The following is a 27,003-nucleotide window of genomic DNA, read 5'->3' as shown; positions in this document are numbered from 1 at the left end:
TTTTTTTAAATCGTTATTTTTAATGTATACAGTACAAGAACGCTATTATATGTATTTTCATAACTTTATTGTTACCCTAAATTAAACTTCAAACTTTAATAATAATATTGTAATTAAATGTATAATTTAATGAACCACTTTTATCATGAATTCTAATAATGGTTGACTTTTTGTTAATTTATTTATTCATGAAAAATATAATATTTTAACAATAGTGTAATACAATAAAACTATATTGTTCCATTTTTAGATTTTTTCTATTTCAGAAGTATTTATAATGGTGTACGAGAATTGAGGTTATGTGCCCATTGAGACTTAAAGAATTTTTTATAAATCATAATATTTATTAGAAAGCCAATTTTTACGATTACAGAGATGAGAAAGTTGTTAATGTTAATGAGCTGAAAACGATCTTGGTAGAACCATTCAAAAATATTCAAATTCAGTTTTAAGGAAAAATTCAATATCTGTTCAGACAAAGGAATCGAGTTTCTTGTAACAAATTCTGATTTTCAAATTTTTATATTCTTGCAACCTGATGGTGTAAACCTTTGATTTTTCAAACTATTATTATTTGATCTAATATAATTCATGGTTTGAAATATCTAAGGTACTTCAACATTAAAATGCAAAGATAAAGAGGAAAATCAGATTTTGTGACTGGAGATCAATTCCTTTATATAAAAAGAAATATTCTTGCTGGATTAAATTTAAGTTTTTAGTTTTTAAATCTTGCACATATAATAAATGAAGTAATTTTAGTCAAATGAAGATCTTGAAGAACGAAATTTAATTTTAAGATAATTCTCAAATAAATACAAATTAACGTTAATACATAGTAGACTTTTTATGATATTTTTAAGAAGAATGAAATTTACGAGAACCTATCCTATATACTTTCATGCTGAGAATAATCTGGTTTTTTATTGTAAAGGTAAATATATTTACCCCTGGAGAAACCTGTTTAAAGTATTTTTTACTTCTAAAAGACATCCTTCGAAAAAAGACTTGCCAAAAATTAAAGAGTATTAGCATCTTCTCAAGAACCAGGAAGGTGTACGTACAAAAATCTTTTTTTTTATGATCAAGATATCCATCGACTTCCTATTAAAACAGTGGCATTTCCGATACACAACGGTATCCTTTAGAGCTTTAAATGTGCAGGAATGATTGATTGTGTTAAATTTGGGTTTCTACGCGATTTGTGGAGTTCTGTCACAGAAACCTGAGCTGGGAACTTTTGAATGGTGGATATCAGGATTAATGCTTGATCCACTCTTTTTCTTAATCTCGATATTAAATAATGCTTGTTCTCCTTTTGTTATTCATCTCCAGATTAATTAACCGATCGGGATTAAGGATATTCCATTCTAAAGTTTTCAGCTCAGGGTGGAAATAAATTACTAGAATTTAACCCGAACCTACCTATTACATTTACATAAGAATTTTTTTTTTTAATTTGCCAAAATCAGTAAATCTGCGAAATTTGTCTTCTCGATGAAAAGTGGGCAGAGATTAAAATAAAAAAGGTTTAAAAAGCTAAGATTTGATATGAAATAAAGAAATGCTATTTTGAATTTGAAATGATCAGCTTACTAATGTAGATGGAGTGTATACTGGTTCCGCTGCTCTTCTGATTGCTGCTAGCACCTACCTGAGAAACCTGTTTACTCTTACCAATCATACTCCTACAGGAATATTCATCTTGACAACATCAAATACAAAACCTTTAATTATTTTTACAATCATGTTTTTCATTTATATAAGGTAGTTAATCATTATTCTGGACCAAAAAAACTCAACATGCTCTATCACAATTTTTCTTGATATAATTTTTTATCTGTAAACCTTTTCCATTTTTTTTCTTCTTTTTTTTTTGCAAATTATTTTATATATAACCCCCTTAGCCTCCCCTCTTTAAGATAACTTTTGTGATACACTTTAAGATATCATTTAAAGGGACGAGCAATGTACTGGATCCTGATACAGAAATCAGTTTACCCGACTTCTCTGTAGTTCAGGTCTGATTCAGCGGAATGCATAACAAGCTCTTGAAATACATTTCATAAAATTTTCTATTTCCGAGAACGAATCCGGGCCTGGTCAAGTCCTGTTCTCTTTGCAGCATTTCGGTCCCGTAGTCTGTTTTAGCCTAACCTAACGATCGTCGTATTGGAAAATGTGTTTTTGGAGGTTGTCTTTTTACCAAACTAATTTTATATTTAAAATTCTTGAGACAAAAATCACAAAGTACCCCAAGTCTTTGCATTTCTCAAATCCCAATATTTGGTTGGCCTTTTTGTGCTTTCAAAATTAGTAGAGATCTGAAGAATTTTTTTTCAGATTCAAAGAATTTAGTTAGTTAAAAAATGAAATCTAAATGAATTTATTTTTATATTCGGTAACTTTGAGGGCACAAAAAAGGTAGACCAAATTTTGAAAATGAAAGGACAAGAATCATACTTGAGAAAGTAGACTAAGAAAATGAATAACACAAATTATTTTAAAGATCAAAGCTGTCTCTTAACTGTTATGTTTCGGATGGACACTCGATATCTTTAATTTCAGATAAAGCTTCTGAGTACCCTTTTATCAACGGGATGTATCCCTGCCTGCCCAGAAAATGTTAAGAAACTAAAGAGGCTTTTTAAACTCCTGAGGCAAACCTTGGATTATGTATTTATACAGTGAGCTCTTTAAAAGGTTGATGAGGATACACACTACACAGCTGATTTCGAGATAGGCCACTATATTAGTTAAGTTTTATCTTTCTCACTGCTGACTTCAAGATAGGTCATTATGTTAGGTTAGTTTATATATCTTCCTCAAAGCTGACTTCAAGATAGGTCACTATATTAGGTTAGTTTTTATATATTCCTCACTGCTAACTTCGAGATAGGTCACTATATTAGGTTAATTTATATATCTTCCTCACTGCTGATTTCAATCGTATCAGCCCCTCCCCCCCTCCCTGGTGGGGGTGTGGACGTCTTCCAAGCCCCCATCTTTAATATCAAGAGATTTCCCTTCCAATTTTTCCTGTTCTATTTTCTTTTTTCTTCTTGATTCTTGTTTCTTGTTTCTACACTTTAAGGCTCTCCAAATAGTTCTTTTGACATCGAGTTTTGGAGCAGGTATGAGAGAGATAAGAAGGTTTGTAGGAAGAAGGATATAAGGGATTGCTCCCCGTACACTCTTATAGTTTTTAACTTTCACTTTCTCTAACTGGCAGGTTGAGTGTATGAACCCTAGACTTTAACCCTAAAGAACAAGTTTGTTTAATTCTTTTTTAACATCAAGGTAGTGAAACTGAAACAAAAACACAAAGTTAGTTTTATTTATATAAAATGTTTAGAGTAAAATATCAGTTATCAGATAGAAGGATAAAACATTTTTTCTCATTTATAAAAAATGTTTTAGTTTCTTTATAAAAAGGCTTTTAATTTGAAATATTGAAGTTTCTTTGATAGTGATCATTTGCAGACTGATTGATAGATAACAACTAGTTGATTGATGAGCTCAGAGAATAATGTTCAGATTAATTGATGGGTTCGGCAAAGAAATGGTCAGCTTGATTGATTGATTGATTGATTGATTGATTGATTGATTGATAGATAACAACTAGTTGATTGATGAGCTCAGAGAAGAATGTTCAGATTGATTGATGGGTTCGGCAAAGAAATGGTCAGATTGATTGATTGAAACAGAGGAGTGAAGAAAGTTACTACTAGATTATTAACAAGGTTACTTACAATTTGGTGCTTAGTCCAGTCCAGTTAGTGAGGTTTAGTCTAGCTTGGTTTCAGGTTTAGTTCTAAACTTCCAGGATCAGAACAGTTAAAACACGATGGCTAATCATGCCATTCCTGAACAAAAATCAATCTTATGCTTTGTTAAGATTGATGCCTTATCCAATTTTTAAGCTCTCCTGAAAATGTATTTACCTCTCTACTAAGAGGACGGTACCCTGTAGAGTGTGATTAGCTGTTTTAGATCAAGGAGGTTTTATAGCAGGTTCTCCTATAAATACATTTTATAAAGTAAGGGTTACGACATCATCTAGGTTGTTTTTACCTAACAAGGCTCTCAATCTTCTGAATAGGAGAGACTTGGAGCTGCGAATAGTTCAACTGTAGGAACTAAAATATTTATTTATAGTTTGTCTCAATTTAAGTTTAACATTTGGTTTCCACTTATGAGCTAGGTGTTTACCTTGACTCGAAAGGAGATCAGCCCCCCCGAGTTTAGCAGGACCCAGTGATCCTCAGCTCAATAACGATTAGGTTCATCAGATTTAGTTTCAGATCTGGTATTCCTGAATAAGAATAGCTTTATTAAGCAAAAGCAATTCTTGTAAAAACCCAAGTAGTTATTGCAATTATTAGCAATATCCAACCTGATTTTCTGAGCTGGAAAGCTCAACAGGTTCAAGAGCAGGCAGTAGAGCTTCAGTCTTGAAGATCATGGCCTGCCATTCTACTCTGAAATATAAAATATTAAAAGCTTTATATTGGGATGATTGTGATTCGGCAAAAATATGCATTGGAGATCACAATTGTTTAATGGTAGGCTTGATTCTAGGTTCAGGTAGAGTTTTCTCAATCTGGAGAGGAGCCATGATACTCCTAAAGTTTACACTCCCTGTTTCCCTTTCTAGAAATGAATCGTGTTTAAATCAAATATTAGCGGATTATTCCATTCTTACTAAAATTGATTTTTTTTTTTTAACAAATCCCGTTAAAATCAATCGTCAATTAGCTTAAATTACTGATTACTTGTGGCATTTAAGGTTCTTTAAGCTCATAACTATTAACGTTCCCAAATTCACCAGCTAACAGGGCAATTAGACCAGGGATTAGAATCTGTGATTGGCGGTCTGGTAATAAAGTCGGATGTACGTTGTAATTATAAATTTTGCAAATTTTTTTATCCGCTAGTTTTAAACAATCAAATGAAAATGAACAGAGTACAGTAAGACCCCACTTCATTATTGGTTTAGTTTAGTCACTACAATTTTGGCGTGTGGGTGTAGGACATCTCGAAAAGCCTGATTTGTTTTGATATGATTTAAGGTCTCTTGTTTGTATTTTATGTTGCCTTAGAAGCAAAAAGTTTCACAAACCAGCTTGAAAATCAAGTAAAACGGATCTGTGTTCACTTCAGAATTACTTTGTTTTATGTTCATTAAACTATTAAAATTCATGAATTGTGTCATAACTGTTGTCTTCTCATTTCACTATTTAATGGGTCTTCTTTTATTATATCCAAGGTTAATTTAGAATTGACAAGTTGTCCTTAAAAGATCTACAGATTATTGAAGTTGAAGAAACACAAGCTGAAATTGAAATAGCACCAACTGAATCTGAAGAAAAAATTACATTCACTGATTTATTTCCAAAGCATCCTGAGAATTATGCTTCTACCTGTCAGCTAACACATGAAGATCAAAACATTATACCTGAAGATCAACCTAATAATCAACTTGATGATCAAGAATCTCTACCTCAAAACCAACAATATGTGAAGAAGATTGAAGAATGTGTTCTTGAAAACGAAAATATACCTGAAAATTGGCCCAAAGAGCAAAATCAGCAATTCTCTATGGAGGTTGAAGAATGTGTTCCTGAAGACAAAAATCTACCTGAAAATCAAGAATCTCTACCTCGAATCCAACGATATGGAATAAAGATCAAAGAATCAAAGATTGTTGCAGTTGAAGAAACCCAAGCGGAAATGGAAACTGCACAATCTGAATCTGTAGAAAAAATTACATTCTCTAATGCATTTCCACATGATAAACATGTTGTACCTGAAGATCAACCTAAAGATCAAGATTCTCTACCTCAAAGCAAGCAATCCATTATGAAAGTTAAAGAATCTCTTTCTGAAGATGAGCAACATATCTTTAAAGTTGAACAACTTATCTCTGAAGATCGAGAATCTCTGTCTCAGAGCAAGCAATTGATTTTGAAAGTTAAAAAATCTCTTCCTTTTCCTGAAGAAGAACAACCTATTTCTAAAGTTTTCAAATCTCTGAATGAACATAAGCAAGATGAATCTTATGATTCAATAATGCGGACTGAAAACTTATCTCCAGTCTCTAGAACAAAGCAAGAAGATTCAGGATTTCCAACAAATGTATTAAATAAAAGATCACATAAAAAGGATTCAGACGATTGTCCGGATTGTATGAAAAGTTTTACATCGGTGCCTGCTTTAAGATATCACCTAATGCAGCACAGGGACCCAAAAAAGTTTTTTTGTGAACTTTGTGATCGCTTTCTACCAAAACGCCTGAAAAAGGCTCACAATAAACTGCATGCAAAAGTTAGGGATAAGTTTAAATGTATGATTTGTGATAAGTCTTATATGACTGATGTCTCACTAAGAAACCATATTCTAATTCATAAAAGGGCCAAGTACTGCTGTGAAACTTGTCCTCAAAGCTTCTTTCTAAAGGAAAATCTGAAAGTTCATATTGAGAACGTGCATACTAAAGTGGAAGATAACTTTAAGTGTAAGATTTGTAATAAAGTTTTAGCTAATGAAGGATCACTGGTTAACCACATTAAAATTCATGAAGAGTTGAAGTACCGCTGTAAATACTGTCTTAGATGTTTCTTCCAAAAGAAAAATCTGAATGTTCATATTGAGAAAATGCATAGTGCCTCGTCTTTGAATCTTATTGCTTGTTTTATCTGCGGAATATCTTTTAAAGATAGCAATTCTTTAGATCTACATCTAGCTGAACATTTCTAAAAATTATTGAGAAAGAAAATTTTGTTTTATAATGAAAAATTGATCTGTGATATTCCGTGATTATTTGTAATTCTACTGCATGTTACTTTGTAATGAAATTGTACAAATGTACATAGATTTATGATTTTTTATTCTATCCGGTATGCTTCTGCAATAATAGTTTGACATAAACCGTCCATCAGAGTCTCCTAAATGTGATAGTGTTAGTTTATTAAATATTTTTTAATAAGTGTACACTTAATATTAAATTTCAGAAAAATGAAATTTACGAGAACCTATCCTTTACATTTTCAAGTAGAGAATAATCTGGTTTTTTATTGTAATGGTATGTAATATCTTGGTAAATATATTTACCTCCATGAGTCAGCTTCTGTATCAAGTATTTTTGACTTCCGAGACAAAATGATATTTAAATTCCTTTCTATATGACCCTAAAGACTTTTTTAAAACACATAATTAAAAAATGGTATCCTCTCAATAATGAAGTTGACTGTAGACGTAATTTTTAGTGATTCAATTATAAAGTGCCATGTATGATTCACAACGGTACCTTTTAAAGCTTTGTATGAACAAGAGTCAGATTGTTTTTATTTTGGCCTCAGTACAAAGGTGGCCTGCGGATTTTTGCCACAGAAACAATGCAGATTTTGTTAGAATTGTTCCAAATTAAAATTAAGTCTTAAATTCATAAAAAAAAATTTAAGATTGTAAAACAGATAATATTTCAAATCATTAAGAAATTATATTTTGAATCCAAAATAAAGAGCTTGTTCATTTAGATGGAGTGTATACTGGTTCTGCTGCCCTACTTATTGCTGCTAGCACCTACCTGAGAAACCTCTTAACAGTAACCAAACATACTCAAACAGGAAAATTCATCTTAACAATATCAGTTAAAGGGACTGTATGCGTAATTTTAAGTGAACCTCCATGAAAAGATGGCAATGCCCGATATACAACGATACCATTGAAACTTTAATCTGATCAAAAGATACCGTCGTTTTTCTAACTTTAAATGTATTTACTTCTGCGAGTTTCTCCATTGCTTCTTTTTTACAAGAAATGCGCATATCACTTACAACACTAATGTATATTTTATACTTGATCAGACAAAGCTTTTCAGGTTACCGTTGTAAATCGGGCATAGCCATTTTTGTATGGAGGGTCACATAAAATTCAGCTTACAGTTCCTTTAAATTATTAAAATCAAAAATGCATTCGTTAAATAGGACGACGACTTTTATGTCTAAGTCATAATGTTATATGGTCTTATGAATATGAAGCATGGTAATCTTGATTTTGATTGCTTTGATTGTCAGTGCATGTTAAAACTATTAGCTTAAAAAATTGTAATAATCAACAATTTTTCTTCTTTCTGGAATTAACTTTTTTTCTCACAATTCTCGATAGATTATTTTTTGATTTCTAAAAATAGTTTACCTCGACAGAATAAAGATTTAGATTAAGATGAAGTGTAGGGATAAACAGTGTACTGGATCCGGATATAGAAATCAGTTTGCCGGACTCTACTGTAGCACAGGTCCCATTTCCTGTTCATTTTCAGATCTTTATTGATTGATCAATAGTTTGATTGATTGATTGACTGAGAATCAAATAACCCTATAATGATGAGAATAACTTTCAAATAATTCCCGAAATTTGTTCAGATCACTAGAATCTGACCGGTTTGAAAATTATAAGTGAAGCTTGATTCATTAAACTCATTATTTTGATTTAACCTTAATTTTTAATGATACAGGGTGTCCCATAAAACATGACATTAAAAGTAGACTGATTATTACTGCAAATTATTATCAAAGACAATTTTCAAGCTGTATCAACTTTCATTTTTTGTGGAACATCCTGTATCTTTGATTTCAGATGGAACTTCTGAGTTCTCTTCTATCAACGGGAAGTATCCCTGCCAGCATTATTATTCTTACCATAGAAAAGGCAAAGAAACTAAAAAAGCTATTTAAACTTCTCAGGCAAACCTTGGACACAACAACCTGGTGTAAAATTGGAAATATCTGAACATTCAAAGAATTAAAATTGATAAAATATTAAAATTATTTCTATGAATTATGTATTCATATAGTTGAGTTCCGTAAAACTGTTGAATAGGAAGACGACATTTAAGCTATCTTGTTTGAATTTTATTTTCCCTGAAAAGTTAAAAGCAAGAAGTTTCACAAGAAGCTTAAAAATAAACCTTGTCAATTTCTTTTATTTATCGGACTTTTCAAAATAATCAACTGTGTCTAACTGTTGTCTTCCCAATTCACTATTTAATGGGTCTTCTTTTATTACATCCAAGGTTAATTTAGAATTGACCAGTTGTCCTCAAAAGATCTTCAGATTATTGAAGTTGAAGAAGTCCAAGCTGAAATTGAAACGGCTCCAACTAAATCTGAAGAAAAAATGACATTCTCTAATTCACTTCCAGAACATCCTTTAAATCATGCTTCTTCTTTTCAGTCAAGGTTAAAAGATCAACATGTTGTATCCGAATCTGAAGATCAACCTGAAGATCAAGGCTCTCTTTCTCAAAACAAGCTATTTATTATGACAGAATATGTTCCTGAAGACAAGGTTCAACCCAAAGATCAAAGTAAAGATCAATTTGAAGACCAAGAATTTCTACGTCAATACCAAGAACATGTGATGAATGTTGAAGAATGTGTTCTTGAAGACGAAAATCAACCTGAAAATCAACCTGAAAAGCAACCTAAAGCTGAACCTGAAGATCAAGGATGTCTACCTCAAAACCATCAATATGAAATAAAGATTTTAGAATCTTTTTCTGAACATGAACAACTTATATCTGAAGATCAAGAATCTTGGTCTCAAAATCAGCAATTCAATATGAAGTTTGAAGAATTTGTACCTGAAGCCGAAGATCAACCTGAAAAAAAACAACCTAAAGATCATCTCGAAGATAAGGAATCTCTACCTCAAAATAAGAAACTCAATTTGAAGGTTCAAGAATCTCTTCCTCGAAACCATCATGTGATGAAGGTTGAAGAATTAGCTCCTGATGACGATCATCAATCTGAAGATTTGCCTGAAAATCAAGAATCTCTACCTCATAACAAGCACTTCATTATGAAATTTGAAGAATCTCTTCCTAAAGATGAACAAACCTCTGATGTTCAAGAGTTTGCTCTTGGAGATAAACAATCCACATCTGTTGATTCAAAAATGCCGACTGAAAACTTATCTATGATATTTGAATCACAGCAAGATGATAAGATATTTCCAAGATATAGAAATAAAAAACGGAAACGAATGCATAAGAAAGATGTTGGCTATTGTCCAGATTGCTCGAAACAATTTTCTTCAATGCCTGCATTAAAATATCATTTATTACAGCACAATAACCCGAAGAAGTTTTTGTGCAAACTCTGTGATCGTTTTCTTCCATTACCCAAGCAAACACTTCATAGTAAGCTGCATGCAAAAGTTGGGAATAAATTTAAATGTAAGATTTGTGATAAAGTTTTAGTTAATGAAGGATCACTGGCTAACCACAGTAAAATTCATGAAGGGTTTAATTACCGCTGTAAATACTGTCCTAGAAGCTTCTTCCAGAAGAGTAATCTGAATGTTCATATTGAGAAAATGCATAAGTTTAAATCTAAGATTTGTGATAAAGTTTTAGTTAACAAAGGATCACTAATTAATCCTAACGATCTGAAATACCGCTGCAGATCGTGTCCTAAAAGCTTCAACCAAGAGAAAAATCTGAATGTTCATGTTGAGAAAATGCACAGTTCTTGGTCTCTTAAGCCCTAGTTTTTCTCTTAACGGCGGCCAGCTCCCCGTCTCAAAGTTTTATAAAAGATCCCCTTTATCAGTAATATTAGATTTATAGTCAAAAGAACTTCTGTGTATACCATTTTTCCGAATGTATAATATATTCAAAAAATGTAGCTTATGGTAAAAAATTGTATTGTTAAAAAGATATCCTGTAAAAGTTTGTTATTCTACTACTTATGTTTTTTTGCTCAAGCAAGTGGATCTCAAGGCCAGCCTAATGTCAATGCCTCATCCTCTAATGATTGCAAACGCCCATTTTCAAACAGAGAAGATTCAGTTGATGATCTTAACAATGACAACGAACCAACCAGTTGTACCATGTGTTCAAAGACATTTTCTTCCAAAAGTGATCTGAAATATCATTTGGGACAGCACGAGAACAAGAACAAATTCTACTGCAATCAATGTCAAAGATATTTTCCGTTGGCAGATCACAAATTTCATGGTTTTTTTCTTTGCTCTGACTGTAAACGCATATTTAAGAGTGAACTATCTCTGACGCACCACCAACAAGATCAACACTCAAATATCTAAATATAAATTAAATATTAAATTAAATTGTTTTTAAGTTTTATTGTTGGAAGATTGCATTAAAGTAAACTTTCCCTGATGACAAATAAAAAAAATATTTTCAATATAATCATATTCTAAACCGAAGTCACAAGTGATCTCAAGAGGCAATATTTCTTTATTGTTTTATCAAATCTAATCTTTAAGTATTCTTATAAAATGTTTAGTGATGTAGTTAAAGAGATCTGTAATATGTTTGTAATTTGAAAAACGCACATAAAATTATCCTTTCTAATATGTTTTAACCTTTCTTCTTAATACTTCTGCAGAACTTCTATAAATAAATAATCTTTAATAAAATCTAAATTATAAAAAGTTTTATCTTTCAATTATAAAACTAGATTATAAAAATATGTCGGATGCAGTTTTTTAAGAATGTAAATAACATTTTCCTTATTTCAGATGAAGATGATGGGCTGTACTAATTATATTGTGGTTGAAAAGAGGAATGGATTGGAAAATTAGTTTTTGAATCAAAATTATATTCGCCTCTTAACCAGGACGGTTGTAGCAAAAAGACATCCCTGTTTTTCTATCTTAAAATTGATATTTTTCAATTGAGAAAACATCAGACCTTTAAATATCTGGAATATATTTTGAATGTTACTATTAAAAAGTTTAAAATCCTATGATCTAGACAGGGGCAGAAATGTCGAGAATACCTTGAAACTCTACAAGTTTATGACACCAGTAGGAAAATGTTGGTTGTCGGAGACACAGCGGAAATTCCTGTCATATCAATAAATCCCAGTTTCATAGGAATATTAATTTTAAAATGGTAAATATTTTAGAAAAGTTTCATCTGAAGAAAGGACAAAACATAAGAAATAAAATTATGCTTCTTATGATGTCCTTTCCCTCTGTCAAACCTTTACGATGTGATATGATCAAAATCGGCAATTTTCTGTACTACTTTATCCAATTAATGGCACCGTCGTATAAGAGAAAAGAATTAAAAATTTTCATTATTTTAATAATTGTATAAAGAAAGCTTACAAGTTGTTACTATTGCAATTTTTTTTAATTAAAAGACAAAATGATAGCATTGAACACAGAGTTGATCTCAGAATTTGTTGGAATGAAAGTGCTGACAAAGGAATCCCCTTCCTTAGTAAAGGATCAGAAAAATAAACTTGAGGTAATGTTCCCAAATCTGTTTATATCATTTTTCCATAATTTTAAAGATTACAATTGAAAATAAAATATGTATTCATCATAAATAAGACAAACTTTATTTTCCCCTTCATTCACTAAAAATAGGAACCCTGGAATTTAATATAAATGTTCAAAAAACAATCGGCATTGTCATCTTTGCATGGAGGGCTACTTTAGATTACGCGTACAGTCCCTTTAATACTGGTAATTGTTAAATATATTAAAGTTTTGAAGAAAATAAGATTTAATTTTGATGCAATATTTAAATCTACCATACTTTTCCAAAATAATACAGAATAATTAGTAAACGTAAATATTTCAGTATATTTAGCATTATTCAATTTAATTTAATTAAAAATTAATATTCAAATAACACAAATATTTCCCCTTTCAATTTACCGCTTCTCTTATTATACAAGATTATGTGTCTCTAATAATTAAGAGCTTTATAAAAATCAAAACTGAAATAGAATGTCGTCTTTCGTTATATTAATATATATATGTGACGTCTTTTATATATTCAATATTTATAACATGACATTTCCAATTGCCAACAAATTTTTATTTGAGCTTTATCATTCTTTTCAGATTCTCAGAGCTGAAGTTATCAAACTTTATGGTGAAACATCCGATCTAGTTGAAGATCTACCGTCAACTTATGAACTTTACAACGACCTAATCCTGGTCCCAAGCCAATGCTTGAGAAAGTGTGATCAAAGTCCTGAAGTATTTGCTCTAATCTGTGATATATTTAGGAATTCAACCAATATTATTCAATGCTATTGCTTTAAACTCAAATTTCCTCATCCAGTGTCCGAATTTAATGAATTTAAGCCGCGTCTTAAATCCGCCAAAAAACGGTTTCAATTAAGCGCCGGCTTAAATCTTAATTTTAAGTGGAACCAACCATATTTGAGCGGCGGCTTAAATTTAAGCTGCCGCTCAAATTCTTTAAATTCGGTCTCTGATATATTTGCAACCTGATGTAAACCAGTTTTTGACCATTGTATTCTTGACAGAATTCACAGTTTGGAATGGCACGAAGGTCTACGACATGAAGTTGCAGAGATATAAGGATTTAACGATCCTTCATTTAAAAAGGTTTGAGTTTTAGTTCAGGCCAAGTGCCCAAGCGAAGACTCTTAAATGTGCACAGTGTGATTTTTTTTATTGTACTTGATTTTTAAGATTGAACATTGTTTTAGTAGAACTGGAAGGGGGGGGGGTGGATAAAACGTACTAAAATAACAGTACTTGGATTTATTGTGTTATATTGATTGATTGAAGTGTGAAGCGCATAGCCCGTAAGAATGCCGTGGTGAATGATAAGTTCAGAAGTCCACGGACAGATTTACTTCTAGGAATTTATGAAAAAAAAAAAAAAAAACCATTCTCACAATTTGCCTGTTTTTTCTTCCAAATAATGAAATTGTTAACAAAGGGACCATGGATCAGATTTGATAAATAGTGGGAGTTGAACCATTTCTCTTGTCCGTCCGTTCAAGTTGTAAAGAAGTGGTTGAACTTTGTCTACGCGGTTCAACTTCTCGCTCATAATAAAAGCTGCTCCATGGGACATCGTTTATAAAATTGAATGTACCATACATGATGCAACCCAAGAGACTAATGCAAGGAAAGTTATACTGTCTTTGGGCGGAAAAGTAAACACAAGACGGATGTCACAGCCTGAAATGGAATCCATTTTCACAAAAATAATCTATAAAATATTCTGGTCATAGGAAACTGTTATGTGAATTTTCAAAATTATTAAAATTAAATGCTTTTAACCTCCTCTGATACTAAACGAATATTGATGCATCTTTTCTTGTTTACAAAATCCGCCGAGAGAGAACAAGTTTCAATATGTACGCAGAGTATACGCGACCGCAATTAACTTTCCTTGCCTTAGTACCTTGATGCTCCCCTATTTTATAAGATAATGCTTCAGACTTGATTCACTTCAGAATCGAGTTTATTCAATCGGATTGACTCAAATCTTTATTAAAAATTAGCTTTTAAAAATTTATTACATCCCTCTCAAGTTTAATTACACAAATCATGCAAATCTCAAAATTCACAACTAAAAGGAACTGAGTTCTTGCAACAATGATTTTCTAATCCATATATCTTTGAAATCCGATGTCGTAGACCTTTGCTTTTTAAACTATGAATAGCTATAAGATGAAATAGTTTGAAATATCAATGGTTTACACCATCAGGATACAAAGGGATTTGAATATTAGAATTAGCGACCTCGGTTCCTTTCCAGTTTGTTATTGTTAACACCATAATACGAAGTAAAAGATCAAGACTCATTTCAAAATTTATTTAATTTGACCTTTACAAAAAAAAATTTCGTACTTTCTGTCAGGTTCTGATCCTTGGGTATGGAAGAAGGAGAATGGAATAAAATATAATTTTAACATCAGGCATAAACCATAAATGCAGTTTTAAATTTTCCAAACAATCATTCTCAAACTTTGTGGACACTGATTCAAACAGTTAAACCATAATATGTAAAAAAAATTTGGTGGGAAAAGAATGACGAATTTTCACACTGCCATTTTATGTGTTTCTTTTTATAAGAAAATCAATGTTCTGTAGAGGAAACATATCTGAAAAATTGAGAGTCGCCAAGGAAAATTATGTTAATTTATTAACATTTTAGATACCCAAATATTATTTCAGTATTTAAACATACATGATTATTGATAATGCATATTTTGTCTTCCTATTTTTACATATTAATACAAAAACACTCTTAAAGGAACCGAAGACGTAATTGATCATCCGGCCTCCATTCTAAGATGGCATTGCCTGATTCACAACCTGTGTTACCATAGAACCTCTAACTAATCAATGTAACTAATAATGTCGTTTTACTAGGTCTAAACTTTTAAATTATGAGAATTTTTTATGTTTTCCTAATGCAGAAATGAGCTAGACACTTAAGTAGAGAATCAACAATTGAAATTTATCAGTTTTTAAAATTGTAAACATCAATATCTAATTCATACTTGATCAGACAAAGATTTTAATGGTACCGCTGTGAATTGGGCATTCCAAAGAAGGGAAAAGTGGTGTTGCGATTTTTTGGCTTATTTCAAAATCATAAATTTATGAAACCGTGTAAGATGTCAACATAATTTAAATAGTTTGATTGTAGCGGTGAGGTAGTTGTGGACCTGTTCGCAGGAATTGGATACTTTGTACTGCCATATCTAGGTGAACTATAAGTTTATTTAGCTGCCAATACATTAATATATGTTTTTAACAATTAAAGAGTGAAACTCCACCCATATAGAAGCAGTTTTTAGTAAAAATTATTTCTAATTTATCCAATTATTAAAAAGAATTTATTTTTGTTAAGTTCATGCCAACGCAAAACATGTTTATGCCTGTGAGTGGAATCGAAGTAGTGTTGAAGGTAAATATAAATCATTATAATTTCAAAAATATTTCCTTTTTTGAACTCGATAAAAATACGCCAATAGCTTAAATAAAAAATAGGATCTAATTTTTGTGTGAAATAAAATCAATTAGTAATTAAAATTTATTTTTACATTTGGAAAAATACAAATTTAAATAATATTTTTTTGGATATTTAAAAGGTTATTTCAAGCGACTCTATTTATAAAAGTGGGGCATGACCGATTCACAATCTCTAATTATTTCTGTAGCAGAAATGTGCATGTCTTTAAATAAAGAACTTACAATAGAAAAAAAATATCTTTTACAGAGATAAATTTCAAGTGTACCGTTGTGAATTGGGCATTGCCATCTTTAACCCAACCTGAACAACCCATAAGTATCGATTTTTAGCAAAAAGGGAAAAAGGAACTTAAAGTAATTTCTCACCAATTTTGAGATTCTAAATATTAAAAAAGAACATTGTTAAACATTCAAAATTGTAAACATTGTTGAATGTTTAGCTCTAAAGCTGAATCTACTATAAATCTTTTAATGATACCGATGTGACTCGTACATGCCTATATAAATGAGTTATTTGAAATTACGACTTCAATATCTAAATAAATATCCTTGTAGTTTTATTATTATTATTATTAACAATCAACCTACAGTCAAAGTATCATATCCTGTAGGCAATGTTACGTTGAGCTCCAGGGTCGAGCTCCAGCCACTTGTATGTTTGGGCTTAATATATTTTAACATTGTAAACCTTGTTGAATTTGTAGCTCTGAAGCTGAATCTAAAAGATGCAGGAGTAGAGGAGAAATGTACTGTACTCCTCGGAGATAACAGGTTCATCAACATTTCAGGGGAAATATGATTAAAATAATAAAAATGACTGAAAATGTCAGGGGAAAGATAGTGGGGTAGAGGAGAAATGTACTGTACTCCTCGGAGATAATAGGTACATCAACATTTCAGGGGAAATATGTTTAAAATAATAAAAATGGGTTAAAAATGAATGAAACTGTCAGGGGAAAGAAAGTAAGGTAGAGGAGAAATGTACAAGGAGATAATAGGTACATCAACATTTCAGGGGAAATATGTTCAAAATAATACTTAAATTACTTAAATTGTCCGAGGAAAATAGTTTCAAGCGTGAAATTGGGCTTTTAAGTGACAGAAAAAGGGCAGGGGAAAAACTTCAAACCAAAAAAATGAGGGTTTTTAGTTCAACCTAAGCGTAGGAACGTCCTCATTGTCCTCCGTGTTATATTTACTAGTGCTAAAAGTTGTAAAACATAGAATTAACATTTTGCAAATTCTGAAGAAAAAAAATATAATTTAAATTTTTTAATTTGTAGGGAAGTGTGTCCGGAGGGAGTTGCAGATAGAGTGAATCTTGGTAAATCAGATTTTTTGAAATCTTTTTTTCAAATCAAATCATATAATTTTTAGCAGTAATAATAATAGATAATAATATGACATTTGAACAATAAATATATGTAAAAATAAGTAGGAGATTTTAGATATGAAATGATAAAGATTTTTTTTATGTGGGTTGAATAATAGAGATGGCAGTTGATAAACTAAAATGGTTTAATTATTTTAGGATTAATTCCTAGCTCATCAATTAGTTGGAAGGTTGCTGTCAATGCTTTGAAGTCAAGTGGTGGAATACTTCATGTTCATACAAACGTCGAGGAAAATAAATCATTTATTTATTCACATTTTTAACATGAAAGCGTCTGTCGACGTAGCTCTTTGCCTGAGGCTGAATTTAAAGAATTAAATTCTCCCAAAACCGGTTTCAATTCAGCGCCGGCTTCAATTTCAAAACAGCAAATAATATTTAAAGTAAAATCAACCATGTTTGAGTCGCGTTTCAAATTTGAACCGCGGCTCAAATTCTTTAAATTCGGCCTCAGAACAACTTTATCTATTTGCCCAAAGGTTGGCCCGGTACTTTAAATGAAACTAAGTTTACTGAGGTAAAATTACTCTCAATCTAAAAAGATACATTCCCCACAAACCATTTTCTGATAAATTATGGTAATACCTTAGTTTTCCTATCTACAAATTGATTGAGAAATTTATGCCGCAGAGTCCGCAGAGACTTCAGAGACTAGTATGAAAATTTACCTAATTTATCTCTATAAAGAAATAATACGATATCTGTGTCACTGTTACTCTGAATCGGGTAATGGGCATGTAGTGATTATGAAATGATTATGTACTTTTATTAGTTAACAATTCGATATTTGTGTTTTTAGAGGAAACATTCTTTAGTAGACACTAGTTATTATATTTCCCTTGGGAGCCTCATATATGGATCCGGATCCGGGAAGCCAAAATGTTGTAAATCCAACGGATCCGGATCTTAAGCAGGCACTGCTGATAATTAAGGATTCTTTTGTTTACAATATAAAGCTTAAAATATCCAAAAATTAGAATGATTTGATTGGTTTGAGGTAAAAGCTGGAGAGGATAAAAGATCATGTTGGCAGAAATCAGCTGATGAGATAAATGATAAAATCTGTAATCTCCTAAAATCGGAACGAGGGATTAGAAGCACGTGCAACGTGGTTCACATTGAGTGTGTAAAATCATATGGACCAAGAATATATCATCTTGTTATAGATTTACAGTGTTTGATAATGGTGAAAACTGAATAAATTTTATAGAAATATATTTAAATAATTAAAACAAGTACAAAATGTTGTTTTGTTATTATCACGTGTCAATATCTGAAGTCTAGAGTTTTTGAGGATTTACTTGCATCCCACTCGCAAATCTTATTGGATAACTTGATCGTCTTCGCTAAGAACACAGTTGTGAATTTTTTACAACTTAAGTTAGTTGAGAGTTTCTTTTTTAAAGTTTATTATTCCGCCAAAATTCTAAATTAATTACTTGACTCTCTTCCTTTATTTAATTTTACAACATATTTAAAACTCTCTCCACAAGTTTATTGGATATTGTTTACGGACGTTATGTGAATTAAAATTTCTTACAATCAACAAGTTTATTGGAAGGCTTGAATAGTATGAGATTTTGTAAAATTAATTGAAAAATGTTTAATTCTCTAGAGTTTAAGTATTTTCTTAAATTTTAATAAATTTTGCGAAATAAAACAAGTTATCAATGCTACAGGGTGTCAAAACTTAAACATGAAGTAGCGTTCAATGTACAACTTTTGTAGGTCGGATGCACAACTTTTGTAGGTCGGATTCACAACTTTTGTAGGTCGGATGCACACATTTCTTAGGTCAGATATGGCTTACATTTCGTAGGTTTGATGCACAGTTATTAGGTAGCCGCAGCGCAGGGGCGTACGAGGGCTTTTGCTTAGGGAGGGGCACAATGTGCGCGCGTAAAAAAATTTTTGGGTCCCCCCCTTGGCAACATTGTGCCCCCCTTAAAAACATCTTTTTTGAAAAAATATTGATACCTTTTTAAAATTTTTTTTGCCCCCCCTCCCACCTGGACTTGTTTTGTTTACCATATAAATACAACAAAAAGACTACATTTTTGTGTGGTTACTAACCTTATAGAGTCTAAAAATTATTCCTTTGCTTGAAAAACTAACTTTTTAACTTTATAAATTTATCACTTAACTCCATTAGAGCTAACTATATCGATGATCACAGCATCATTAAAAATTATATTTTTACTAATAAACGAAATTTCTTCTGAAATTTTTAGATAGAATTTACTCAATCTACATATTCACCAACTCTTTTAAGCTACATAAATATGCACGGATGCCGCGGACAATTTGCTGCGTAGAATATACTGCCATTATTTAACGTTTACCCAGAAATAACGCCACACCTTCCTACAGCTGTCATAGGTCCAAAGTATCGTAGGACGGAAATGCTGTGGGACCGACGTAACATTACTGTTTTTTTTGGTCTTATAATATTTGTACACTAATACACACACACACACACTTCTTCATCAATATTCCCACATCAAGTAGATTTGAGAAGGTAAAGATTAAGACTAGACTATAAAATATCAGATTTCTAACCTTTCTCCTCTCCTTGTATAATGTTTCAAGAACTTTGAACTTTTTAAACCTTCTCAGGATTTGAAATTCTATTACTTTGGATATATATGTACATGCATCAAAAAGTTTTAAAAATTTTAAGACTTTTCCCCCCACCCCCTCCCCCAATTTTTTAATAAAATAACTTTAAAAAATCAACACACTGAGTTCTATACATTCAAAGTATAAGGCAGGATGAAAAAAGGTAGAAAAGGTAACATAGAAATCAAGAAAAGCTTTTAATCAAAAAATCCTTTCTTGATTTTTTGTAAACTTTTAATTCGAAAAAAGCTTGTTGACAATCAAATCTTAAATAAAAGTCGTCCTTATTGTATTGATATAATCGCCTACCACTGTATAATAAATATATATGTTGAGTTGCATCTCTAATCTTTTTCCAAGTGGACAAACCCTGTCGATATAATCTCCAATTTAAAACACAAAATGGTAAACATTTGTTTCTATTTCTCTAAATGTCATAATCACAAAAGATATTGGTATAAAATATATTTAAGAATTTCTGAACTCTGGTCAATAAAAGCGTGGTATTACATATATGAGTTAGAGAGGAGTATTCCTAAATGCGTACAGGGACGGGACGGAAACGCGTCAAAAAACGCAAAGAATAAAGTTTAACCTGGAAATAAAACTTATTGAGCAGGGGTAAAATGAGGATGAATTAAAATGTACAGTGTACTGCATCTTGGCTATGTACAATGTACAGAATCACAGCTGTGCACAGTGTGCAGCGTACAACCAACTAGTAAAGGGCATCATTGTGTAAAAGAAAGAAATCCAGGAATAAAGATATGAATTGCACAGGAAGAGCGTTGAACGGAGTAACCAAATAACAAAGCGGGGTACGGGGGGGGGATAGGGTTTTTTTTGGGACAAGCCAAATCATGAAGATGTTTAAAAAAAAGAGGAGTGTGTTTAATGTATTCAGAATACAAGCTTGTTTGGTGTAATGTAAAAGTATAGTGAAGATGAAATCAGTTTTTAACACGATGATATTTAATCAAATTGTTTTTATATTTTCAGTTCAGACTGCGTCAACAGACAACACAGCGCACGCGTCCATTATGTTCGCTAACGCGAGGTCACTACAGGAAATAAGGCGTAACAGTTCGCGAGGGAAATACGCGTTTCTCCTCGGGAACCGCGTCAAACATCTTTGCTGTTCGCGTACCATTCGCGTCACATTCAAGAATGGAAGCAACGTTTCCACATCTGAAATAAAGAGAGTGTCAATTTGTCAACTCATTACATTCAAACAGTTTTACATAGATCATTGCTTAAAATCCGGATCCGAATCAAAATGAAATTCATCCTTAGCACTGCCATAGAGAAGTACTTTTGGGATGGGGAGAAGGAGGAGAAAGAGAATGAGAAGGAAAAATAGGGGGTGAAGTAAAATGAGGAGAAGGAGAAGAAGGAGCAGAAGGAGAAAAAGGAGAAAAAGGAGAAGAAGGATGGGAAAATAAACGAATTTAAGGGGAAGGAGGAGAAATTTNAAGGTTAATCAAATATTCTCTATTTTGTTTTGTAATTTTACCTGTAGCAGTAGTTTGGTGCAGACCACACGGTAACCAGTTTATCATCGAACATATATCTAAATATTAAAACTAAAAAACGGAAAAATTTAAATTTGTAAAAACTGCGTTCAAAAAATTTAACGACCACATAAGCTACTAAGATAAAAGTTTGAGTGTTGAATAGGTTTACTCTAATATTTTTATCTTTGCGTGATATTTAGAATATTTAGTTCTTTCTAATTTAAATTGAGGTTGCGCAATTTTCCTTTTCGTTGAAGTCACTGAGGTTGTTTTATTGTAAGTGGAGAAGTGGAGAGTAAAATTTCTGGAAAACATGTCCAAGCTACAATATCACTGTAAAACATGTCCAAGCTACAATATTACTGTAAAATTTCTGGAAAAATAATCGCAAAATTGAAAAAGTTCCTTAAAATAAAACTTTTTCCCGTTTTATACAGGGTTACCCACCAAGGATGAGACTTTAAACACGACTCTTGAAATTGACGATATTTTGGTTGAATTAAATCTTCTGCCTCAGATATAGTCTTTTAATGGATCATTTAATGATTGGTAAGGAAAACACAAGTTTACAGTTGCACTTGCAATCTCTGTTTGTATGTCTGATTATAACTCATAAACCCCTTGACCGATTTGCCTCAAATTTTGATTAGGGAACTTGGTAAACCATGGAAATATTTTAGCTTGGTTTTAAAATTTTAGTTGAGTGGGATTGACTTAACAGCGAAAGTTTAGTTTCCAGGCAAAGCTGGGTTCCCAAGCCAGGCATAAACAATAATCATACAGAAACAGAGAATAAAATTGCCTTCAGTCGTTTCTGAAGTCTTATCCTTTATAGTTAACCCAGTACAGCTAAAGTTTTCCTACGGTGGTAGGCGATTATATCAATATAATAAAGACGACTTTCGATTTCAATTTTAATTTATATCAAGCTTTTAAATGGATACATAAAAACATGAACACAAAGAGAAGCTGTCAATTAAAAAAGTTTCTTTTTAATTACTTGTAAACTTGTAATCAAAAAAAATCTTGTTAACAATTAAAACTCAGATAAAAAAGTCGTCTTCATTATATTGTTATAATTGCATACCACCGTAGGACAACTAACTCACGTCAATAGAAAAAAAAAATTTATATAATTACCGTTTCTCCAAAAAGCCATCCTGCTCCTCTTGGAGATATTGACCAACTGTCAACCTTCAACAAAACACGTTAGTAAATAAATATCTAGCCTATATTCTCAGGATCTGTAAACTTTTAAAGCTGAAATTCCTAATGTAAAAAAATGCAAAAAAACTACAAAAAAAGTTAAAGTTTGAAAGACACCGTCGGGAATCAGACATGCCACTCTACAACCTGTTTTATATAAATGGTACACAGTGATTTCCAGTGCTTTAAAGTTCTAAAATGAAATGCACATATCTAGAGCTACAAAAAAGTGTAATTGAGTACGAAAGTCAAAATAAAAGACATTCCACTTTAAAAAAAACCCAGACTTGAAAATTAATGCTACTTTTTATCATTATCAATATGGGAGAGTCGTCTGAAGTTTGTTTAAATAAAGTAAAATTAGAAGGATATAATTATTTTAGGGAACTGACTTCCTGTGGATCTGACCACACTAGATCCCAGAATATATCCCTGCTATAGGAAATATATATATATATACTGACCTCCTCTGGATCTGACCACACTAGATCCCAGAATATATCCCTGCTATAGGAAATATTTTTTTGTATATACTGACCTCCTCTGGATCTGACCACACTAGATCACAGAATATATCCCTGCTATAGGATATATATATGTATATACTGACCTCCTCTGGATCTGACCACACTAGATCGCAGAATGCTCCTTTGTGTGGAATCTCCTGGCAACGATCTATCAGTCGGATTTGATCCAAGCTTCTAATCTCAGGAGATAATCCTCCATGTACACATAATATCTAAACATGTACATAATATCTAGACATGTACACATAATATCTTGACATGTACATTGTACATTAGGGTGACACACGAAGGAGGTTAAATTTTTTTTTGGGGTGCATAGTTTCTTTGAGTGATGTGGCCCAATGTAAGCATTTTGTGAAAATTTGAGGTTGATTGGAATCAGCATTAATCCTTCGAATGACAATGACTGTAAACAAGTTTTAACATGCTTTCGGAGACTTAAGCGTAGTAGTATAATATCCACCCCCTCATCTAAGTAAACTCAACCACGTGCACCGGTAGGAATAGATATATCCTCAGTAGCTAAAGTACCCCCCCCCCCTCCTGAAAAATACATTGTTCATTGGTCTCAAGAAAACAGTGGAATGATTGCCGTATTTTATTTTGTATAATATGTTGCTCAGAATGATGCATTTGTAACTCATTTTTTTTTTTAAATGTCCTGGAACATATTTAATATATATTCAATTACAAAAAAAAAAAAAAATAACTAAATCCTCATTGAAATAACAAAGGAAGACGACAGGCTTTCTTACCTTATTATCTATGAGTGCAGCCAGGGTTAAATGATCAAACACACGGCAGCAGTATTTCCAGGCGTTACAGTTTCCGTATTTATTCTGACATTCATCATAGAATCCATACACCTAGAATACCAGGGTTTACAGTTTTCGTATTTATTCTGAAANTTTTTTTGGTTTTGATTGTGGTTTCACTTCATCATCTCGAACTATGTGAGATATGGTGACTTAGACTGAAAATCTCTAACCAAACTATTACAAGTATGCAGAGATCTGCAAAATCTCACTAAACTTGGTTTGAAATGAAGTAAACTAAAAAAATTAACAAAGTAAGCAGTCGGGCAGTATGCTTTGAGACTCGACAGTTTGATGAAAGTGTCTAATGTAAGGCTAAAAGCATCGTCCATATTTTTGGGAAAGCTCAGAAATGTTAATTTCCACTCTTCTGTCAGGACTAGGGTTGAGATTCAAATTGATATTTCTGAATTAAGGTATATCAACACTTCAAAAAATGAAAAAGGTAAGTGAGCATGTTTTACTAAAGTAAAAAAGGTAAGTTTGCATGTTTTAATAAAAAAGAAAAAGGTAAATGATCATGTTGTTTTTAAGTTTAAAAAAAATTAAGTTTGCATGTATTAATGTAAAAGAAAAAGGTGAGTTTGCCCTGTGCATGTTGTCAGTACAAAATAATTAAGTTAATATCAATATTGATCTATACTGAAAAGATCAATATAAGGAGCGTGTAAGAATGAATTTTCTTCAACTAGTTTAAGAATTTCCATTCTTTAATGCTTGGAGCGTGTAAGAATATACATTCTTTCACGCTCTGACCGTGTAATAATTTCCATTCTTACACGGTCTGAGCGTTAAAGAATGAAAATTCTGCACCTACAATTCTTAAACGCAAGGAAGCGAACAATATTAAAATTGTTCCTCCTGAACCGTGTAATAATGGGAATTCTTACACGATAGGTTTACTACTATAGAACCGAACAGATATGATATAATACATATACCTTGAATAACAAGGGGTTTCAATTTCCGTATTCTGATATTCATTATTTGATTAAATGATCAAACACACGGCAGCAGTATTTCCAGGCGTTACAGTTTTCGTATTTATTATGACATTCATCATACCTTGAATACCAGGGGTTACAGTTTCCGTATTCTGATATTCATTATTTGACTTTAACTCGAATCTAATAAAATTGGATTTCGCTTTAAAGGGAGTGACCGGCAATGGATAGTAGTTGAACTGAGAATGTAGTATTGTGGAGAAATTTACTAGGATTCATTTGAGACATATAAAACGTTTTAATGATCTATAATTACTGAGTTTGAGCGCAAAGTCGACGTTCAAAATCATCCATTTGGGTGTTACGTTCAGAGGATCGATTTTTTAAAATTATTAAATAACGAAGGCGAAAAATGTATCAATAACTATATAGTTAACTAATTAGATGTTTAGGAACATATTTCTGAATACTTATCAATGTTAGAATCAATTATTTCTTTTTTATCATTATATTGAATTTCTTATTCTTTACAAATTTGTTCCCAGATTTCTAAAAAATTCTTCAAATGTCGTTTATTCAATAAAAATTCCAAAAAATCTACAGAAAATGATTTTGAACAATGAGAGATTACAGAAACTAATAACTGCATAAAATTACTTATTTTCGATGATAATATTTAATTTTTATTCTCTTAACCTGTTACTAAACAACTAATTAGTTTACTGTAGAATTTTTGTTACATTTTTTGTCGTCGTTATATTTAATAATTTAAAAAAATTTATTTTAAAACCGTAGCCACTCAAATGGATGATTTTGAAAGTCGACTTTGCGCTCAAACTTGGTAAATGTAAATGTGCATTCATGATGAATTACAAAAATTAAAAAAATGATTTTCAAAACTATGAAAAAAGTTTACCTGTGTGATCTGCCTGGATTCGTGATTACCTCGTAACAATGTTATTCTGAAAAAAATCACATTAATTTTAAAAAGCAATTCTCTGCCTGAGCTGGAAAGCAGGAGACATTTTTAAATTCTCTTAAAAAACATGCAATAGAAATAGTAATTATATTGATCGAGTTTTAGCTATTTTTCCCAATACTCTATCACAATTCGCAAACACTAGCTAGCTTCTTTATTCAATAAAATTCGTTGAAACGGCTGTACCGTTTGGGACCAAAACCATTAGATATGTTTTTTTGCAATTACTGTTAAAAATCATTACCTACAAAACTTGACATTAATTTTTAATTAGACATCCACCCAAAAACAAAAATGCGAACCTTTAATTGATGCGTCTAAATAATGTAAAAAATGTAACTATAAATAAAAGGATGAACCCTTTAACCGTGCTCCTCCATGTAAATATGGAAATGCTCGATTTAAAATATAGAGCCCATAAAAAAGTTGTCTGATCAATTATTAAAAATAAATCAATGCCTATAATTTTGAAAACATTTTTTAAAAGTTAATTACGCATTTCAACTGCAGGAAAACATACAAGATTTATCAGAATTAAACAATTTTAAACCCTGAAAAAAGACACTAATTATCAACATAATTGATCAGATTAAGGTTGTTATGGTACCGTTGACAAAATGAGGGGTCACTTGAAATTACGCTTACAGCCTCTCTAAAGCCTGGTATATAAATATTTACCTATCTGGCCACCTCGCTTTGAGTACTAGAAGTCTAGTTAATGTTTCTAAACTGTAGAAACCTCGGTCCACAAAATCCCCCATAAAGACATAGTTAGTGTCAGGAACAGAACCACCGGTACGGAACAGTTCCTTTAACAAACAATACAGTGAAGAAGTATTCTATAAAACTTGGATCAATCAGAGATTATTTCCAAAATTGGAAAATTATTTTAAGTTGTCTTTGTCTAGAACCATTCGAAATTTCCTAAAGATTATCTTTGGCTATAGACATTTGTCATTTTCCTAATGATTGCTTTTGGCTTTAGACATTTGTCATTTTCCTAAAGATTGCCTTTGTATATAGACATTTGTCATTTTCCTAAAGATTGCCTTTGGCTTTAGACATTTGTCATATTCCTAAAGATTGCCTTTGTATATGGATATTTGTCATTTTCCTAAAGATTGCCTTTGGCTTTAGAAATTTGTCATTTTCCTAAAGATTGCCTTTGGCTTTAGACATTTGTCATTTTCCTAAAGATTGCCTTTGTATAT

General features: G+C 31.7%; 4 protein-coding genes across 7 annotated transcripts in view; 3 read left to right on the top strand and 1 right to left on the bottom strand.

Annotated features, from left to right (window-relative positions):
* The first annotated feature begins 664 nt into the window (after nucleotides 1-664).
* On the top strand, nucleotides 665-6,960 carry LOC111697567 (zinc finger protein 91). 2 transcript variants are annotated; one of them, XM_023467613.1, is made up of 5 exons: nucleotides 665-934; nucleotides 1,605-1,694; nucleotides 1,960-2,021; nucleotides 2,569-2,660; nucleotides 5,280-6,960. In XM_023467613.1, the coding sequence occupies exons 1-5, from the start codon at nucleotides 850-852 to the stop codon at nucleotides 6,757-6,759; spliced, it is 1,809 nt and encodes a 602-aa protein (XP_023323381.1). In that variant the 5' UTR covers nucleotides 665-849; the 3' UTR covers nucleotides 6,760-6,960. The 2 variants fall into 2 exon arrangements, with proteins under 2 accessions (XP_023323381.1, XP_023323382.1); XM_023467614.1 differs by lacking the exons at nucleotides 1,960-2,021; nucleotides 2,569-2,660 and having other exon boundaries at nucleotides 5,303-6,960.
* A 23-nt stretch (nucleotides 6,961-6,983) lies between these two features.
* On the top strand, nucleotides 6,984-11,551 carry LOC111697568 (zinc finger and SCAN domain-containing protein 31). The gene is made up of 5 exons (XM_023467615.1): nucleotides 6,984-7,084; nucleotides 7,539-7,628; nucleotides 8,238-8,299; nucleotides 8,641-8,747; nucleotides 9,087-11,551. The coding sequence occupies exons 1-5, from the start codon at nucleotides 7,018-7,020 to the stop codon at nucleotides 10,552-10,554; spliced, it is 1,794 nt and encodes a 597-aa protein (XP_023323383.1). The 5' UTR covers nucleotides 6,984-7,017; the 3' UTR covers nucleotides 10,555-11,551.
* LOC111697572 (tRNA wybutosine-synthesizing protein 2 homolog) lies at nucleotides 11,512-18,405 on the top strand. 3 transcript variants are annotated; one of them, XM_023467622.1, is made up of 13 exons: nucleotides 11,512-11,594; nucleotides 11,786-11,907; nucleotides 12,204-12,286; nucleotides 12,892-13,058; nucleotides 13,591-13,664; nucleotides 14,675-14,732; nucleotides 14,890-14,941; nucleotides 15,459-15,528; nucleotides 15,674-15,730; nucleotides 16,500-16,566; nucleotides 17,079-17,119; nucleotides 17,327-17,418; nucleotides 18,186-18,405. In XM_023467622.1, exons 1-13 carry the CDS (start codon nucleotides 11,551-11,553, stop codon nucleotides 18,387-18,389), a joined length of 1,131 nt encoding a protein of 376 aa, XP_023323390.1. In that variant the 5' UTR covers nucleotides 11,512-11,550; the 3' UTR covers nucleotides 18,390-18,405. The 3 variants fall into 3 exon arrangements, with proteins under 3 accessions (XP_023323390.1, XP_023323389.1, XP_023323391.1); XM_023467621.1 differs by having other exon boundaries at nucleotides 12,192-12,286; XM_023467623.1 differs by having other exon boundaries at nucleotides 11,564-11,648; nucleotides 12,192-12,286.
* A 1,805-nt stretch (nucleotides 18,406-20,210) lies between these two features.
* The window catches only part of LOC111697559 (serine/threonine-protein phosphatase 6 catalytic subunit-like), an 8,352-nt gene continuing 1,559 nt past the window's right edge, over nucleotides 20,211-27,003 (bottom strand). Inside the window, exons 4-11 of the mRNA XM_023467598.1 lie at nucleotides 26,471-26,601; nucleotides 25,730-25,775; nucleotides 23,810-23,920; nucleotides 23,138-23,266; nucleotides 22,454-22,515; nucleotides 22,023-22,070; nucleotides 21,321-21,389; nucleotides 20,211-20,995 (exon numbers count right to left, since the gene is read on the bottom strand). Coding sequence (XP_023323366.1) covers nucleotides 20,869-20,995; nucleotides 21,321-21,389; nucleotides 22,023-22,070; nucleotides 22,454-22,515; nucleotides 23,138-23,266; nucleotides 23,810-23,920; nucleotides 25,730-25,775; nucleotides 26,471-26,601 — 723 coding nt within the window. The 3' untranslated portion in view covers nucleotides 20,211-20,868. The remainder of the gene's footprint in view (nucleotides 20,996-21,320; nucleotides 21,390-22,022; nucleotides 22,071-22,453; nucleotides 22,516-23,137; nucleotides 23,267-23,809; nucleotides 23,921-25,729; nucleotides 25,776-26,470; nucleotides 26,602-27,003) is intronic.

The sequence above is a fragment of the Eurytemora carolleeae genome, unplaced genomic scaffold (genome assembly GCF_000591075.1).
Source record: "Eurytemora carolleeae unplaced genomic scaffold, Eaff_2.0 scaffold54, whole genome shotgun sequence".
Classification (NCBI taxonomy): Eukaryota; Metazoa; Arthropoda; class Copepoda; order Calanoida; family Temoridae; genus Eurytemora; species Eurytemora carolleeae.
The sequence above is the reverse complement of the archived record's forward strand: the minus strand, read 5'-3'. Positions and strand labels throughout refer to the sequence as shown.